Here is a 15,911-nt window from a genome sequence, read left to right on the forward strand (position 1 = left end):
GGAAAGTCTATGCCGGGGTACTGGAGAGGAGAATCCGACCGATAGTCGAACCTCGGATTCAGTAGGAGCAATGCGGTTTTCGCCCTGGCCGTGGAACACTGGACCAGCTCTATACCCTCACTAGGGTGTTGGAGGGTTCGTGGGAGTTTGCCCAACCAGTCCATATGTGTTTTGTGGACCTGGAGAAGGCATTCGACCGTGTCCCTCGTGGCATCCTGAGGGGGGTGCTTCGGGATTATGGGGTCCAGGGCTCGCTATTACAGGCTGTTCGTTCCCTGTATGACCGGAGCAGGAGCTTGGTTCGTATCTCCGGCAGTAAGTCAGACCTGTTCCCGGTGCATGTTGGACTCCGCCGGGGCTGCCCTTTGTCACCGATTCTGTTCATTATTTTCATGGACAGAATTTCTAGGCACAGCCAGGGAACGGAGGGTGTCTGTTTTGGTGGCCACAGGAACTCGTCTCTGCTTTTTGCGGACGATGTGGTCCTGTTGGCTTCATCAAATCAAGACTTACGGCATGCACTGGGGAGGTTTGCAGCTGAATGCGAAGCGGCAGGGATGAGAATCAGCACCTCCAAATCCGTGGCCATGGTTCTCTGTTGGAAAAAGGTGAATTGCCCCCTCCAGGTCAAGTGGAGGAGTTTAAGTATCTCGGGGTCGTGTTCACGAGTGAGGGAAAAATGGAGCAGCAGGTTGACAGACGGATCGGTGCGGCGTCCGCAGTAATGCGGTCATTGTACCGGTCTGTTGTGGTGAAGAAGGAGCTGAGTCGTAAGGCGAAGTTCTCAATTTACCAGTCGATCTACGTTCCTACCCTCACCTATGGTCATGAACTCTGGATCATGACCGAAAGAATGAGATTGCGGATACAAGCAGCAGAAATGAGTTTCTTCCACAGAGTGGCTGGGCGCACCCTTAGGGATAGGGTGAGGAGCTCAGTCACCCGGGAGGAGCTCGGAGTAGTGCCACTGCTCCTCCGCATCGAGAGGAGCCAGTTGAGGTGGCCTGGGCGTCTGTTCCAGATGTCTCCTGGACGCCTCCCTGGTGAGGTGTTCCAGGCATGTCCCACTGGGAGGAGGCCTCGGGCCAGACCCAGGACACGTTGGAGAGACTATGTCTCCCAGCTGGCCTGGGAACGCCTTGGGGTTTCCCCAGAGGAACTGGAGGAGATGTGTGGGGAGAGGGAAGTCTGGGGGACTCTGTTTGGACTGCTGCCCCCCCCCGGATAAGCGGAGGAAGATGGATGGATGGATGGATGCTACTCACCTCTGTTGTAAAGTGATCATCTTAGTTATGCCATTCCAGTGCTGTTGTATGAACTCAGTGTGTTTCCTTGGTAAAGCTGCTATAATGTCCTATCAAGTCAGTCTTTTTTCTTTGCTGTAGCATGCTGATAAGGTGACATTGAAACTGTAAAATAAACCATAAATCATATTATGGTGTGAAGTTCCATATTGTTATACATGGGCTTTAAAGAGTCTTGGAAATCAGCACCATGGGTATGAAACTGGGGTGTCATTCTACATTCAACATTGTTTTAACAAATTTATTTTTTAACTTTCTTGTTTCAGTGGTAGGGGGCGTGGTGGCACAGTGGGTTGGACCACAGTCCTGCTCTCTGGTGGGTCTGGGGTTCGAGTCCTGCTTGGGGTGCTTTGCGGCGGACTGGCGTCCCGTCCTGGGTGTGTCCCCCTCCCCCTTTGGCCTTACGCCCTGTGTTGCCGGGTAGGCTCCGGTTCTCCGTGACCCTGTATGGGACGAGCGATTCTGAAAGTGTGTGTGTATTTCAGTGGTCATTTGCCCTTTGAATGTGGGCAGAGATTCAGCAGTTCTGATGCTGGCAAATGTGCACACAATACAGAATGAGGATTATGGATATATGGTTCTAAAATACAATGTGTTTCCACTCTTTATTTATAAGCTGCCCCACCATAAATTCCTGGAGAACATCTCTGATAGGACATTAAAGGTTCCATGCACCTCTAATGTTTACTGTCTTCCAATAAACCTTTTTAGTCCTATAAAATGAGCCATCAAGGCTAATTTTCCCAGTTGAGCTGAAAGGCTTATTTGAATGCTTTCTGAAAAGTACTCAGATGGAAGAGGAAATTGGGGAGGAGGGGGTGACAACAGCTGTCAGGTGTGTGCAAGCACATCACCCCCAGGCGACATGGACCCCTCATACAGGCTGTGATTGCTCACTCACCCATATTTGCTTTCAGTAACAAATCAAGCTACCTGCCCCATGTCTTTCAGGTTATTTGCATTAATTTTGTATGTGTTTACCAGCACAGTGCTGGGTTGAGGCAATTGTCTACATGTCACCACAGTAGTATGATAGCTCTCTGTTGCTGACTAGAAATTTCTGGTCGAGGTACTTATAATGCTGTATGTGTTCTGGACCACCTGGGTGTACACCTTGGTCATAATGTCATATTAATACAAAAAAGTGGCTTTCTGTACAAACAAAACATAAAAATATGTGCTTTGATCCAACTTACATCTGATAAAATTACACAGGTCTCATCCAGTTTGAGTGCTCTACCTGCATAGGACAATGACGGCTGATAGAAGGTCTCCTAACCAGTTCTCTCTGTCATTAGCAGGTCACCTGATCAGCCAAAACTGTCATTAAAAGACATTCAGATCGACTGTAACCTGTATCAATCAATTGTAATCAATCGTTACCAGTATAATTTATTGTTTACATGTGACTGCAAAGCCCCAGTTTCAGCAATCATTATTCCAGTGTCCTAATAGTAAACTCAAGAAAATCTTACATTACTGCATTTGATTTATCTGTACTCTCCACGATACTGGTATAAGGATGAAGATTATGGATTTATGGATAATGAGATTGTCTTAAATTATAAAAAAGCAACATAAATGAATGGCAACCAGAAAATTATATGCAGTTTCTCTGAGTGAACATTAGGACTTAGCAATTACAATGCATTTGTAGAGCACTTAGGTATTTTTGGATTTGCGTAAGTGGAAGGGGTCAACAGCATGAGGCACAAAGATGCGGTCAGTGGGAGTCCTCCACAGAGCAGATTTCTCACCCATGCTCATAGCTCTTGAAAAGCACAGCAAGAACTATCCAACCCTCCCTCATTATTTACAACTCACAATTTACCTTGGAAAGAAAGGGCTGTCATTTACAGAAAAGATAAATAATTCTTTAAAAAATTCAAGACTTAAGACTTTATATTCATTCTATGTTTTGCCCATTTTAGCTGTCAAAACTATAGTTTTTTTTTACATCTTTTTTACATCTTTGAAAAGTATTTTGACCTCTGCTTTTGGTCTTATATTCAGTTTGATTTAATGTGATATTTAACATTTATTGACATTTATGCACATTTCAGTGTTGGCGTAGTTAGAGCTCATATCACAGTTATATTAGAAATGTACTCTATGCATACACAAAAAGTCTCAAGAAGTGCATTTATATTTTTGCTTTTGTAGAGCAATTTCACAATAACTCAACTGACACATGATGAATTTGTGTGCCTTTAAATGTTTGCAGTACTCTATGGTAGAGGTTTCCAAAATGTTCAGCAAACTGTGATGTAGTTTGTACCACCGAGTGGCTTGGTTCTGAAATTTGCCACTGCATAGGATGTGTGTGCCAGATTCAATAAGATGTGTGTGGTAGGGTCATTGCCCCAGGCAGCTCTCTTTGATGATGCAACAAGCTGAAGGAAAGCTGAGTCTTCCTGAAAGTCCCAAACTGTATGAAGTTTTTTTTTTTTTGTTTTTCCGCTGAAATGGCCCATCTAGTTGTTTTAGTGTGAAGTGTCTCCTCTCGTTATTGTTATGACTGTCACACTCTGTGTGTCAGACATCATTGGTCACTCCAAAAATGCTGGGAACCCCTGCTTCCCAGTTCAGTTCACCAACCTGTGCAGTTTTCTGTTTCATGATACAACAAACTGCTGGCAAAACTACCTTCTCTAAGACTCTTATACCCTGTGTTTGCCAGGAAACCACCTGAAGGAGGATGACTGGGAAGAGTCAAACCAGCAACGTCACCAACAAAAATGATCCCAGATCTCTCAACTCCAGAGTCTTCATTGGGAACCTTAACACAGCCATTGTCAAGAAGGGGGACATTGAGGCCATCTTTGCTAAGTATGGGAAGATTGTGGGCTGCTCTGTGCACAAAGGGTTTGCCTTTGTGCAGTACATGAATGAGAGAAATGCAAGGGCTGCAGTGGTTGGAGAGAACAGCAGGATTGTGGCTGGACAGGCTTTGGGTGAGTAGTCTCCACAAGGAGGTTGTTTTCCTGCTGATCAGCTGTCTGTAGATTGGGCTTTTGGGAGGATTGCCAAACATTGATGTTCTTCAAGTTTATAAACTGCAGTGGTTTCTTAGACAGCCATGCTGTTTAGTTTCACAGACAGTGGTGACCTTCTCTTTCACATGTGAAGCTCCTCTTTGGTATTACAGACGGGATCGTCTTTGTTTCCAAGACACATTCAGTGATCAGCTGTGATCAGCTGGGTGATCCAACTGTCCGACACCTTTATGTGGTGATTTCTTCAAGATAAGACTTATGAGATGGAAAATGGAGAATTTGTCTTCCACAGAGTCTCTACTGGTACATGAAATATTTGGCATCATCAGATTTGAAGCAATGTCCCAGAGGCAGAAAGATTTTCAAAAGTAAAACTAAATGTCACTAATTGATTTTATGCTTCAGGACAAAGGATCATTTGTGTAAAATATATGCTTCAAATGTAGAAATGAATCCTGTTGTGCTATATATCTGAGATTGGGGTTTCCAAATTTTTTTCCATTCTACAAAATGAATGTTGGGTAGGGTATCAGAAAAATTTAACAATACTGTCAGCTGAGCTAAGGATTGTACTAAAGGTTTTTACTATTTTGTGTATCTAATTTCATATGCATGAGCTATTCTTTGAAAGCCCCGACCTTCTTAACAATCCCTGTCAGAACAGACTACTTACAACTAATTTCACAGCACTGTTTCACATGCTCAGGGCTTATACATTGTCCGCTATTACCAATTGTATAACTTTCTGTTTAAAAAAAAACTTGTTACAACTGAGTGTATCAAACTGTATCAGTATTAGCCTGCCATGTTAAATATACATAATTTAATATGTTGACAGCTAGTTTAATTCTCTACAGTCTATATTCTCTGTTCTTTGAACAGAAGTGTGCGTTATTAGTTACCATTCCAAAAGTGTACGCTTCCGTTTCCGATTCCGAGCAGTCTTGTCATACATTTCTATTTGCAAAAATTAGCATGTTGAAAGATCTCACTGGAAATGTTAAAATGCTCATTTGCTCTTGCTCAAGTTGATTGATGACTAACTCACCCGGGTCTGCTGTCTTCATCAAGCCACATTCAGCTGATAATTTTTTCTTTTTGCTGTACATGCTCTCTTTGCTCTATTTGCTCTTTTTGCTCTCTTTGGGACGGCATGGTGGCACAGTGAGTACTGCTACTGCTTCACAGCACCTGCGTGGTGTGAGAGAACAGGGGTTTGACCCCATTCAGTCTGTGTGGAGTTTGCATGTTTCCCCCCCCCCCCCCCCCCCCCCCCCCCCCCGTGTCTGCGTGGGTTTCCTCCCACACTCCAAAGACATGCTCTTCAGGTTCCCCCATAGTGTGTGTGTGACACAGAGAGAGAGTGTGTTTCACTGATGTATGGATGAGTGACCCAGTGTAACTTGTGTATCTAGCAGTGTAAATCACCTTGGTGAATAAGGTGTTTGGGCTGATAACACTACATCGTATCCATTGTAAGTTGCTTTGGAGAAAAGTGTCTGCTAAGTGAATAAATGTTATCATTTTTAAATAGAATTGGTAAGGGATTCAATCCCTTGTCATCATCTATTTATGGGATTCAGTGTTAATGAAGTACATAAGAGATGTAGGAATCTTTGTAGCTCTTTTTGATAGAATGCATAATGGATATAGCCCTTTCTGGTCTACATAATACATGTGACGTAACATTTCATTATTTTCTTGTTTTAGACTAAATACATACAGTACATCTGAAAAAGAATGCTGCTTTATCAGACTAAATGCTTAAGTGACGTAGTGATTTCTAATGTTATGCTTTTGCATGGAATGCATAACAGATACAGCTCTTTTAAAGTCTGTTTAAAATGGATATATAACCCTTAAATGTGATCTATAAGTTATGCAGATTTTTCTACATAAGTAGCTCTGTCCAGCTGAGTAAGTCATGAATATAGCAACCCCGTGAAGCTGGTCCCCTACAAATAGCACAAAACAAAAAAAAAAAAAACGTGTGATTTGTTAGTGCTGAATATGTGCCATTTTGTGCCATCAAAATTAGAATTTGTGCTGTTGTTGTTTATGAGATATTAACAATTATTTTAAGGAATAATAGCCTCACTACAGCCCCACTACAACTGTGCAGACACTCAAATTCAGGCTCATTGTTTGGTGTCCTTTGTCTCAGTTTGTGCTGTTCAAACCGTGGTTCTCTTTTACTTTTTAGATATTAGTGATTATACGACACCTGACATCACCTATTCTCTGAAGCTGGCCCCGCTAAAAACAAACACACACACACACACACACACACACACACACACACACTTTCTGAACCGCTTGTCCCATGTGGGGTCATGGGGAGCCGGAGCCTAACCCGACAACGCAGGGCGTTAGGCTGGAGGGGGAGGGGACACACCCAGGACGGGACGCCAGTCCGTTGCAAGGCACCCCAAGCAGGACTTGAACCCCAGACCCACTGGAGAGCAGGACCCGGTTCAACCCACTGCGCCAGCCCCTGCTAAAAACAGCAAAAACAAAAAGAAAACTTTTTTTTCATTAGTCATGTCTTTTTTTCTGGGGGACACGTGATGTAGTGGTTAATGTGGCTGTCTTTTGACTTGAAGAACCGAGATTTGAACTTCAGCACCAGAGGGGATGACTGGTAACTTAATGCTGCTTTGGGGAAAAGCTTCAGCCTTTGTATCAGCTAAATGGGCAAATATTAACATAACTGAGTGAAGAACAGTATCTTCCCCACAGGTTAAGGTAAGGGCTTTCAAGTTGCAGTTGACTTATGTGGTTTCCAAGGTGAAAGAGGGTACGGAAGCTGTTTGCCATTTCCTTATTCTGTACACATATTGGGCCAACTGAAGGAAATCCAGATGACCTTGGGAAGAACATGCCAGCTTCATACAGACTGAGTGGGAATCAAACTCCAGATCTGAAATCACAGACCTGGAGCTGTGATGAACCAGAATCCTGTAGGCTATAGAGAGTGAAGAAGCTGATAGCTCACAACTTCACACTGGCTAAGAGTGGTGTTAGCCAGCCATAACATGTTAATGCACATGTTGGGGGTAATTGTTTACAAATAAATAGTGAGGAATATAAAGGTTACGAGCGCACAGCCATATACTTTCTCTGACAGTAAAAATTCAGCATTAAATTCTTTTTTATTTTCTGGTAAAATTAAAGCATACAAATTCACTCTGGAATGGAGGGCCATGACAATTGTCACACTCCAGTTGTCAAATCCAGTGATTCATTTACCATTTCTGGTGGTAGTGAAATTAGCCAAATGTGCCACCTAAAATTATTCATGGTGGAGTAGAGATCTAGATCAGACTGACAGTTGTTGAAGTGGCCACAATTACAGTGCTTTCTGTGAATTGAAAAGGTATAAATGGATTAAAATAACATCCCTTCCCTCTGTAAAGGTCCATCAATAATAAAGATACTCTGCTATATCAACCCTGAACCCCCACCGTGAACATTAAGGAGTGTACTGGTTTTGATAGAGAAAAAGAGCACACTTGTGTGGCACTCTACCTTTGTTTGCCGAGAGCTATCAAAGGATGCTGCCAGGTCTAAACAAAGAGACAGGACTTAGAGTCTATAAAAAATGCCTAGCGGCACAGTCAAAACTCTCACAGACCTGGAAGTTTAGAAGGAACTCCAAGTGACCTTCTGCTCTGCTGTTGCCTTGGCTAAAACTGCTTTCTTCAGCAGCAAACTACAGTCCACAGTCAACAACTCACAAAGACTATTCACCACGTTCTCTTCTCTACTCTGCCCTCTTTTTCCTCCTCTCCTTCCTAGCTCATTGCTGATGATTTTGCCTTGTTCTTCAGAGACCAAGTCAACTCTGTCATGGAGAAGTTCTTGGTATTCCCTGCCCCAGTCATGGTGGACCTCCCTGTGAAGACAAAATCTCTGCCTTTCAGGCCCTGTCACACAGAGCCACCACCTGCTCCCTCGATCCCTTCATCACTCATACAGGACATTTCCCTACAATTTATCTTGTTTATCTCCAAGATCATCAACTCCTCATTCTCTTTTGGTTGCTTCCTATCAGCCTTCAAAACTGCCCCCATTTCACCTCTATTAAAGAAATTCTCTTTTTGTCCACAACTACATGTCAATCTCCCTCCTCCCTTTTCTGTCAAAAACTTTGGAATGGGCAGTCTGTGATCAACTGTCTGCATTCCTTGCACTGAATTATCTCAATGACAGTTATCAGTTTTGATTCAGTCTGACATTCCACTGAAATGGCTTTCCTCACAGTATCTGATGCTCTCCAATCTGCTAGAGTGGCTTACCTTTCCTCAGTCCTCATCCTTCTTGACTTGTCTGCAACATTTGACACTGTCAACCACCAAATTCTACTCTCCTCTCCTAGATAGCTTGGCATCATAGGAACTGCACAGAAATAGTATGAGTCCTACCTATCAGGTAGATCTTTTCATATGGTCTGGTGTGACTCCAAGTTATCTCTTTAGTCTCACTCACTTGGTGTTCCACAGGGCTCAGTACTGGGCCCCCAACTCTTTTCAGTCTACACCTCTTCTTCCAGGCCTGTCATCACCTCCCATGGAATCTCTTACAGCTGCTATGCTGAAGATATCTGGTTTACCTCTCCTTTCCCCAAGAGCTACACATGATTTCCTGTTTGGATGTCTGATCACCACCTACAGGCAGTCTCTCTAAAACTGAGATCCTTCACCTCCCAGCTGGTGGATCCTACTATAAAGAGCTCTCAATCAGACTTGTCAACTCATTTATTTCACCTACCTCATTAGCTTAGAGCCTGTGAGTAATGATACTCAGATTCTGTTATTTTTTCATTCATGAATATGTGTTGCATTCACATTATTGCCTAAACTGTCTTACACTATTTTTCATGGTGACTAGCCCTGCCACATCACAGCTGTAACCAGAGTCATTAATTTTATGTGGGCAGCTATAGTAAGCCTGTTCTAAGAGATAAGGAGGGGGATACATGGGAATGCTTTGGTAGGTCAAACAAAACTCATGCAGCAGCGTTCTGTATCAGTTGGAGAGGTCTGATGGCAGAGGTTGAAAAGCCAGACAGGAGAAAATTGCGGTAGTCTGACATAAATTCAAATTTGGTTGAGTCTGTGTGGAGTTTGCATATTCTCTCCATGTCTGCCTCTGTTTCCTCTGAGTGTTCCAGTTTACTTCCAGAAGTGAGGTCAAAAACAAGCAGTGTAGGTGGATTGGTGACACTAAATTGCCCGCAATGTGTGACTAGGTGAGTGAGTGTGTGTGGGTGTGTACAGCTACCCTGTGATGAACTGCCATACCTTCCAGGATGTACCCCCCTCAGCATTGCACCTAGTGATTCCAGCATAGGCTCCAGAGAGTTGCAGCTCTGATCAGGAGAATAAGCTGCTGAAAATGGGAGGATGGATAGCTGGATGAATAGCTGGATGGATGGTTGGATGGATGGATGGAGGGATGGACGTACTGACTGACTGACTGGCTGACTGGTTTTTTGTTCAGTATTTCAGAAGTTCCCATTAGCTCTTTTGTACTGAGCATTTTAAACAAGTATTCATGCACATAGAATGCTATTATGCTGACGGTCCCCTGTATACTTCCAGTGAGGCAGGTATAAAAGTATGGATTTGGTGAACAAGGAGAACATTGCCCAGTCAGGTTTTGGAACTGGCTGTACAGAGCACCAGCCCTGATTTTGGGGAAAGGAAAGTGAGCAAGGTTGTTGTGAGGGCACACACAGGCACACATTCTACTTTCCATCTTATTTGCTATAATAATTAATTCATTATGGCAGCTGTTAGTTCATGTATACACTTGGGAAAAATTAGCATGTTAAATTATCCATTTCCAAAATGTGCATTAGCATTAATATAATTAATGAATCATTAATCATTTATTTGTTAATGACATGGGGAATAACACTTGTAAATGAAGGTTGCTATTAGAATTTGTCTGAAATTAGTCAATAATTATTCACTCTGACATGATAAATGTTCTTTTCCCCAGAGGAGTCAGAAATGCACAACAAAAACCCAAGATATTTGTGACACACAGAGGTTTGTCAGGTTCGGGGAGTGACCAGGTAAGAAACAGCAGTGGGTGGATTTCAAAGAATATTTATTTATCTGTCTCATAATTATGAACTACTCAATTGAAAACAAAGCTCATAGTGACAACCAATTTGATTTAACAAAAAGGGCTGTTCAGCACTAAAGAAATTAATAATAAACCTATCAATTCTTAAATTCAAACAAATTTCAGTGACATTCACCGCAGCAGATAGTGGTTAAGCTGCTGCCTTACCCTCAAAGGCCCAGTTTCAAACTCTTTGAGGAATTCAACTCCTGCTGTGGTACTCTTGAGAAAGGTTTTTATGCTAAATTGGTACAGTGAAAATTAGCTGTATGAATGCCAAGTAACTGTAAGTAATGTCACTTTGGAGGAAACTTTTAGCTAAATTAATAAAGTAAAAGAATTCCAGTATGCATGAACCTCAACCGTATGATCACAGCAGGGACCTGAATTCTGTTTGGAAGTCCAACCACTATGCCGCAATCAGTGAATCCTTAATAGTACAGATGAGGTTTGGAAATCAGTTTCTGGTATTAGCACCATACAGTATATTGTTTACCTTTTTATTTTATACTGATAAATACCTGTTTCACAAATTTTGCATAATTTACCATTATCTATATTTCAGCCCTACAAAAGCTTAATTTTCTATATTATTCTCTCAAAAAAAGAAGACTGTTGAACAAAAATTGAGGATATATGTTGACAAATGTGTCACCCCGCACGGGCACTTTTCTCTTTTCTGCCGTCTGTAAAGTGGCTCAGGTCTATTCGAACCCACAGTGCTAGGTACAGGAACAGCTTTTACCCCACTGCTATAAGAGTATACAACACTCATCAGTGTGCCACCTTTTTGAAACTAGAGTTGGACTGCTCCTTCTAAGCACATTGGTACATTACACTGTCACTTTAAGCATTCTCATGTTCTGAGTTCTCTGGCTGCCTACTGTTATTTATTGTTACCGTTATTTATTATTATTGTTTATTAGCATTACTCATTGTCATTCTCATTGTTATTGTTTTCTTTTGTGCAGTATTTCTATTGTTTTAGCTCATAGTCTGTGGAGAAGCATTCAAGAAGAATTTCATGATACTTATACACGGTACTTGTACCTATGACAATAAACTTGAAACTTGAACATGAAACAATTTTAGAAAATGACACCTATTTACAAAAAGATCACATGACCAAAATGATACTTGTTTGATTTAACCACAGCATAATCCAAAATTCTCTTTGTGTGTGGCATAAGTTTCCAGTGTTAGGAGCTTTAGTGCCAAAGCATTTTATGCTTAGGAAGCAGTGCGCTATCGGAGAGAGTGTTTTCCTCGGCAGGTAACAGAGTGAGCCAATAGAGGTCTCACATGAATCGAAAGTCAGCATACTTATTTTTCTTAGGAAAAATGCTGAATTATTTTGAATAACTAAAACTGAAAACACATTTACTTGTTCACCTTAAGTGTAACAAAAAAAACATTGTTCAGTTTGAGTTTCATTATCAGTATCTGACTATATAGGCAGCTGTAGATAATGGGTTTGTGCCCCCAATGGACTGATTTGAGCAGAATTTTCTCTGGCTATGCAATCCCATGTTGGAATGACAGTCCTTTCCGCATTGCATGCAGCAGAAGGCACAGGCTGGTCTGGCATCATGGGTACGGGACTTCCTGCGGGCTTTCATGTCTGCTTCCTCCAACAAGATGGTCTCATACCTGACAAGACCTTTTTTCTCCTCTTGCTTACAGGCACACCTTTCTGAGGCAAGCAACTGCCAGGAATTCTCGTTGATGGAGACAACCCTGAGGTCGTGCTTGCAGGTGTCCTTGTAGTGCAGTTTGGGTCATCCTTTTGGCCTCTTTCCAGATCCCAGCTTTCCAAAGAGGAGGTCTTTCATTATTTGGCTGTCATTCATGAGACGTGGCCCAGCCAGCGTATACACCTCTGTTTGAGGAAGGTGAACATGGTGCTGGTACTCACCCTCTCAAGTGCTGTGGTGTTGGAAGTCTTGTCTTTTCGTGTGATATTAAATATACGCCTGAGGCAGTACATGTGGAATGTGTTGAGCTGCTGTTCCTGTTTTGAGGACATTGTCAACATTTCACAGGCGTAGGGCACAGTGCTCACAACATAGGCTATGTATACCTTCACTTTAGTGTGTATGCTGAGGGATCACTGTGGGATCTTGCTGCTCTCCACAGTAGGAAAAGTCCTTACAAGAGTCCTGCTAAATTGTCTGATCACTCACCAGGAGCAGAGCTTACTGCCAAAAAACATTGCAGCTTCCGCAAGGAACGTGGAACCATTGATATGATCTTTGCTGCGCGCCAACTACAGGACAAGTGTCAAGAGTAGAGTCATGAACTCCGCACAACTTTTGTTGACCTCACAAAAGCCTTCAACTTTGTCAGTCGCCAGGGCCTGTGGAGAATCATGTCAAAATTTGGCTATCCAGACAGATTCTTACTAATGGTACGACAGTCTCATGACAGTATGATGGCTCATGTCCTGGGTGACGGTGAAACATCTGAGGCCCTCCCAGTCATCAACAGCGTCAAGCAAGGATGTGTTCTAGCACCCACCTTGTTCAGTATGATGTTCTCTGCCACGTTGACTGTGCCTTCCAGCACAGCGATGAATAAGTAGGACTGTAGTACAGAACTGATGAGAAACTCTTCAATTTGAGATAACTGCAAGCCATCACCAAGGTGAAGGAAACTATACAGTGAGACTTTCTCTTTGCCAGTGATTGTGCTCTGAATGCTAGTACAGAGCCAGAAAGTCAAGCCAGCATCGACAAGTTTTTGTCTGTATGCAATAACTTTGGTCTTACCATTAACACCAAGAAGACTGAGGTCATGCACCAGCCAGCTCCCCACGCTCTGTACACAGAACCCTCCATCATTGTAAATGGACAGTGACTGTGGGCAGTTGACTACTTCACATATCTGGGCAGTATCCTTTCTAGAGCAGTGTCCATTGATGCTGAAATAAACTGCAAAACTGTTAAAGCCAGCCTTCAACAGATTGCTGTTCAACATTTGGGAATGTCAAGGGATCATCTTACCAACAATCCTGAAGTTCTACTGAGCAGTGGTGATTCCAACTCTGCTGCACACCTGCGAGATGTGTACTGTCTATCAGAGGCATGCACAACAGCTAAATCACTTCCACATGTCTGCGCAAGCTTCTGAAAATCAGATGACAGGACAAAGTGCCAGACACTGAAGTCCTTTGCAGAACCAGCCTGCCATCAATTCAAACACTGCTAATGAGAGCCCAGACCAGGTGGGCATGGTACATTGTCATAATGTCAGACAAGCACATCCCCAAACAGCTCTTCTACAGAGAACTCTCTCTGGGAAAGCGCTCTCATGGAGGGCAGAAGAAGTGGTGCAAGGACACGCTAAAGACCTCCATGAAGTCCCTTGAGATCAACATCACCACTTGGGAAACTCTCACATCGAACCATCCGGCATAGCGCAGCCTCATTCACAAAGGCTACCAAACCACTTAAGCGAGGCGAACTGCTGAGACTCGAAGAAAGCGTGATTTGCAAAAGTCTAGAGCTGCTCACACATCATCGACAGTGTTGTCATGTCTGCTCCATGCGTGACAGGATGTTCCACACCCAAATCAGACTACTCAGTCATCTTTGGATGCACAGAGCCCGGTCACCAAATGAATAGAGATGTTGAGGTCTTCATTGACAATGATGGACAAACATCATCACTTCCACTTTAGTGTGTACACTGAGCTTGTTGATAGCCCAGAATCTCTTCATCAGCCTGGTAAATGTTGTGGTAGCTTTTCCAACACACTTGTTGATCTTGCTTTTGAGTGACAGGTTGTTTGAGATCATTGAGCCCAGGTACACAAATTTATGGATAACTTCTATTTGTAGTCGAGAATGCTGATGGATGGCTCAATGCCAATGCCTAGGCACATCACCTGTGTCTTCTTTAAGCTGTACACTGTAATGGACTGATGGCTTGCTTGATCCCATTGTACATTTTTTGGATGTTGCCAATGTCCGAAGCCTCCTGCATCTTGGAGCAGAGTTGGAGCCAGCAGTCGTTGGCATACCGCCTGGCAACCTGGTGCACAGACTGAAGCATTTGCAGGTACTTCTCACTAAGAGAGAACCTGTATGCTACCAGTGCCTGACTCTTTTTCTCAGCCAGGTATTAGCACATCACAGTGGGCTTTAAACCAATCAGTAGACTAAACCATCTTCTTCTCAAAGGTGGATATTGCAGTATTGTAAACAGTGTCCAGTATCCCATCTTTTGCTGATGTCAGTGTTGAGTGGGTGAGGCCAGGCTTCCTCTAATGCTTGAACTAACTTGCATACCTTTGTAGGGTCATGAGTCTTGACAGTGTCAATGCATGGCCTCTCTTCCTTTCTGGAACAGTAGGGTCTTCGCGGCTGTAGACTCACCTTGCTGCCCACAAGCAAGTGGTCACTATCACAGTCTTCACTGTGGTAGCTGCATGTCACCTTGACATTACTTAGACTGCTACGTCGTGTAAGGATGAGATTAAGCTGGTGCCAGTCTTTGGATCATAGATATTGCCATGATACTTTATGCTGGGGCTTGGGCAGAAGTCAACTTCCAGTTCAAGAAAAGGGAGAAGTCTTTCTCCCTGAAATTTCCAGAAGACAACAGCCTTGTTTCTTGAATGGCAAAAATGTCAATCTGCAGTGTGCTTAGCTTGTTGTTAATGATTGCAGTCTTGTGAGCGTCACTCATGTCTTGCAGGTCTTCTGTAAGGCCTGGAGTCACGGTCCTTATGTTCCAAGTGCCCAGCTTGATTTTCTTTGTTCTGCCTGGTGTAAGGTTAACAATCCATCTGTCAGAGGTTCCCTAAGCTGCACACACCCAGTGGAGCAAGTGAACCATAGAAGGACCTCTTTGGCCAGCTTGCTGCAGGCAGTAGCTACTCAAGGATATCCTAAGACCTCTCCCGCTGTCGGAAGCAACCCCTAGCACCTCACTCTACACCAGTCAAGTGTGGAGGATTATCGCTGGTAAACTGCTGCTTCCCGTGTTGTGCCAGTGATGAGTTGTGAAAAGGGATGCTGGAGTGACCTATCCAGATACAAGCCTGGGCAAGTGAATTTGAAGAACTACCTAATGTCTAGCAAAAGGTTCCCCCTCTCCAGGCCACTGAATTAATCTAAGTGAATGGCAAAAGCCAGTACAGCTTGGCACCAATGTTGCTGCAGGAGTTGCTAGAGTGAGATTGATTACAACATAAAACTGCCTTAGGGACTTCATCTCCAGATTTCTTCCTCAGGGTCAACTACTGAAGCCTCTCTCATGACTGGGTATGGCCGCAAGGCAGCAGGGGTTTTAAATCAGAGTTTCCTTTTCCTAGGCTGGCTGCCTTGCCAGGATGATGAGCCCCACTTGCCCATAGCAACTGGTTTTTGGTGCCAGTGACTTTCCTTCATCCCTTCTCCTGTCAGTAAGAACAGTTTCGCTGTGCCTAGTAGCTAAGCCACATGTGAAGGCCAGGAGCTGGGTTTTGGTTGTC

At 43.3% G+C, this 15,911-nt stretch overlaps 1 protein-coding gene across 4 annotated transcripts in view; it reads left to right on the forward strand.

Moving 5' to 3' along the window:
* Positions 1 to 15,911, forward strand: part of LOC108938302 (RNA-binding Raly-like protein) — a 148,017-nt gene that overhangs the window by 63,504 nt on the left and 68,602 nt on the right. For all 4 annotated transcript variants that reach the window (XM_018758775.2, XM_018758777.2, XM_018758776.2 and 1 more), the window contains exon 2: positions 3,985 to 4,258. In XM_018758775.2, coding sequence (XP_018614291.1) covers positions 4,003 to 4,258 — 256 coding nt within the window. In that variant the 5' untranslated portion in view covers positions 3,985 to 4,002. The remainder of the gene's footprint in view (positions 1 to 3,984; positions 4,259 to 15,911) is intronic.

This window comes from Scleropages formosus, chromosome 10 (genome assembly GCF_900964775.1).
Source record: "Scleropages formosus chromosome 10, fSclFor1.1, whole genome shotgun sequence".
Classification (NCBI taxonomy): domain Eukaryota; kingdom Metazoa; phylum Chordata; class Actinopteri; order Osteoglossiformes; family Osteoglossidae; genus Scleropages; species Scleropages formosus.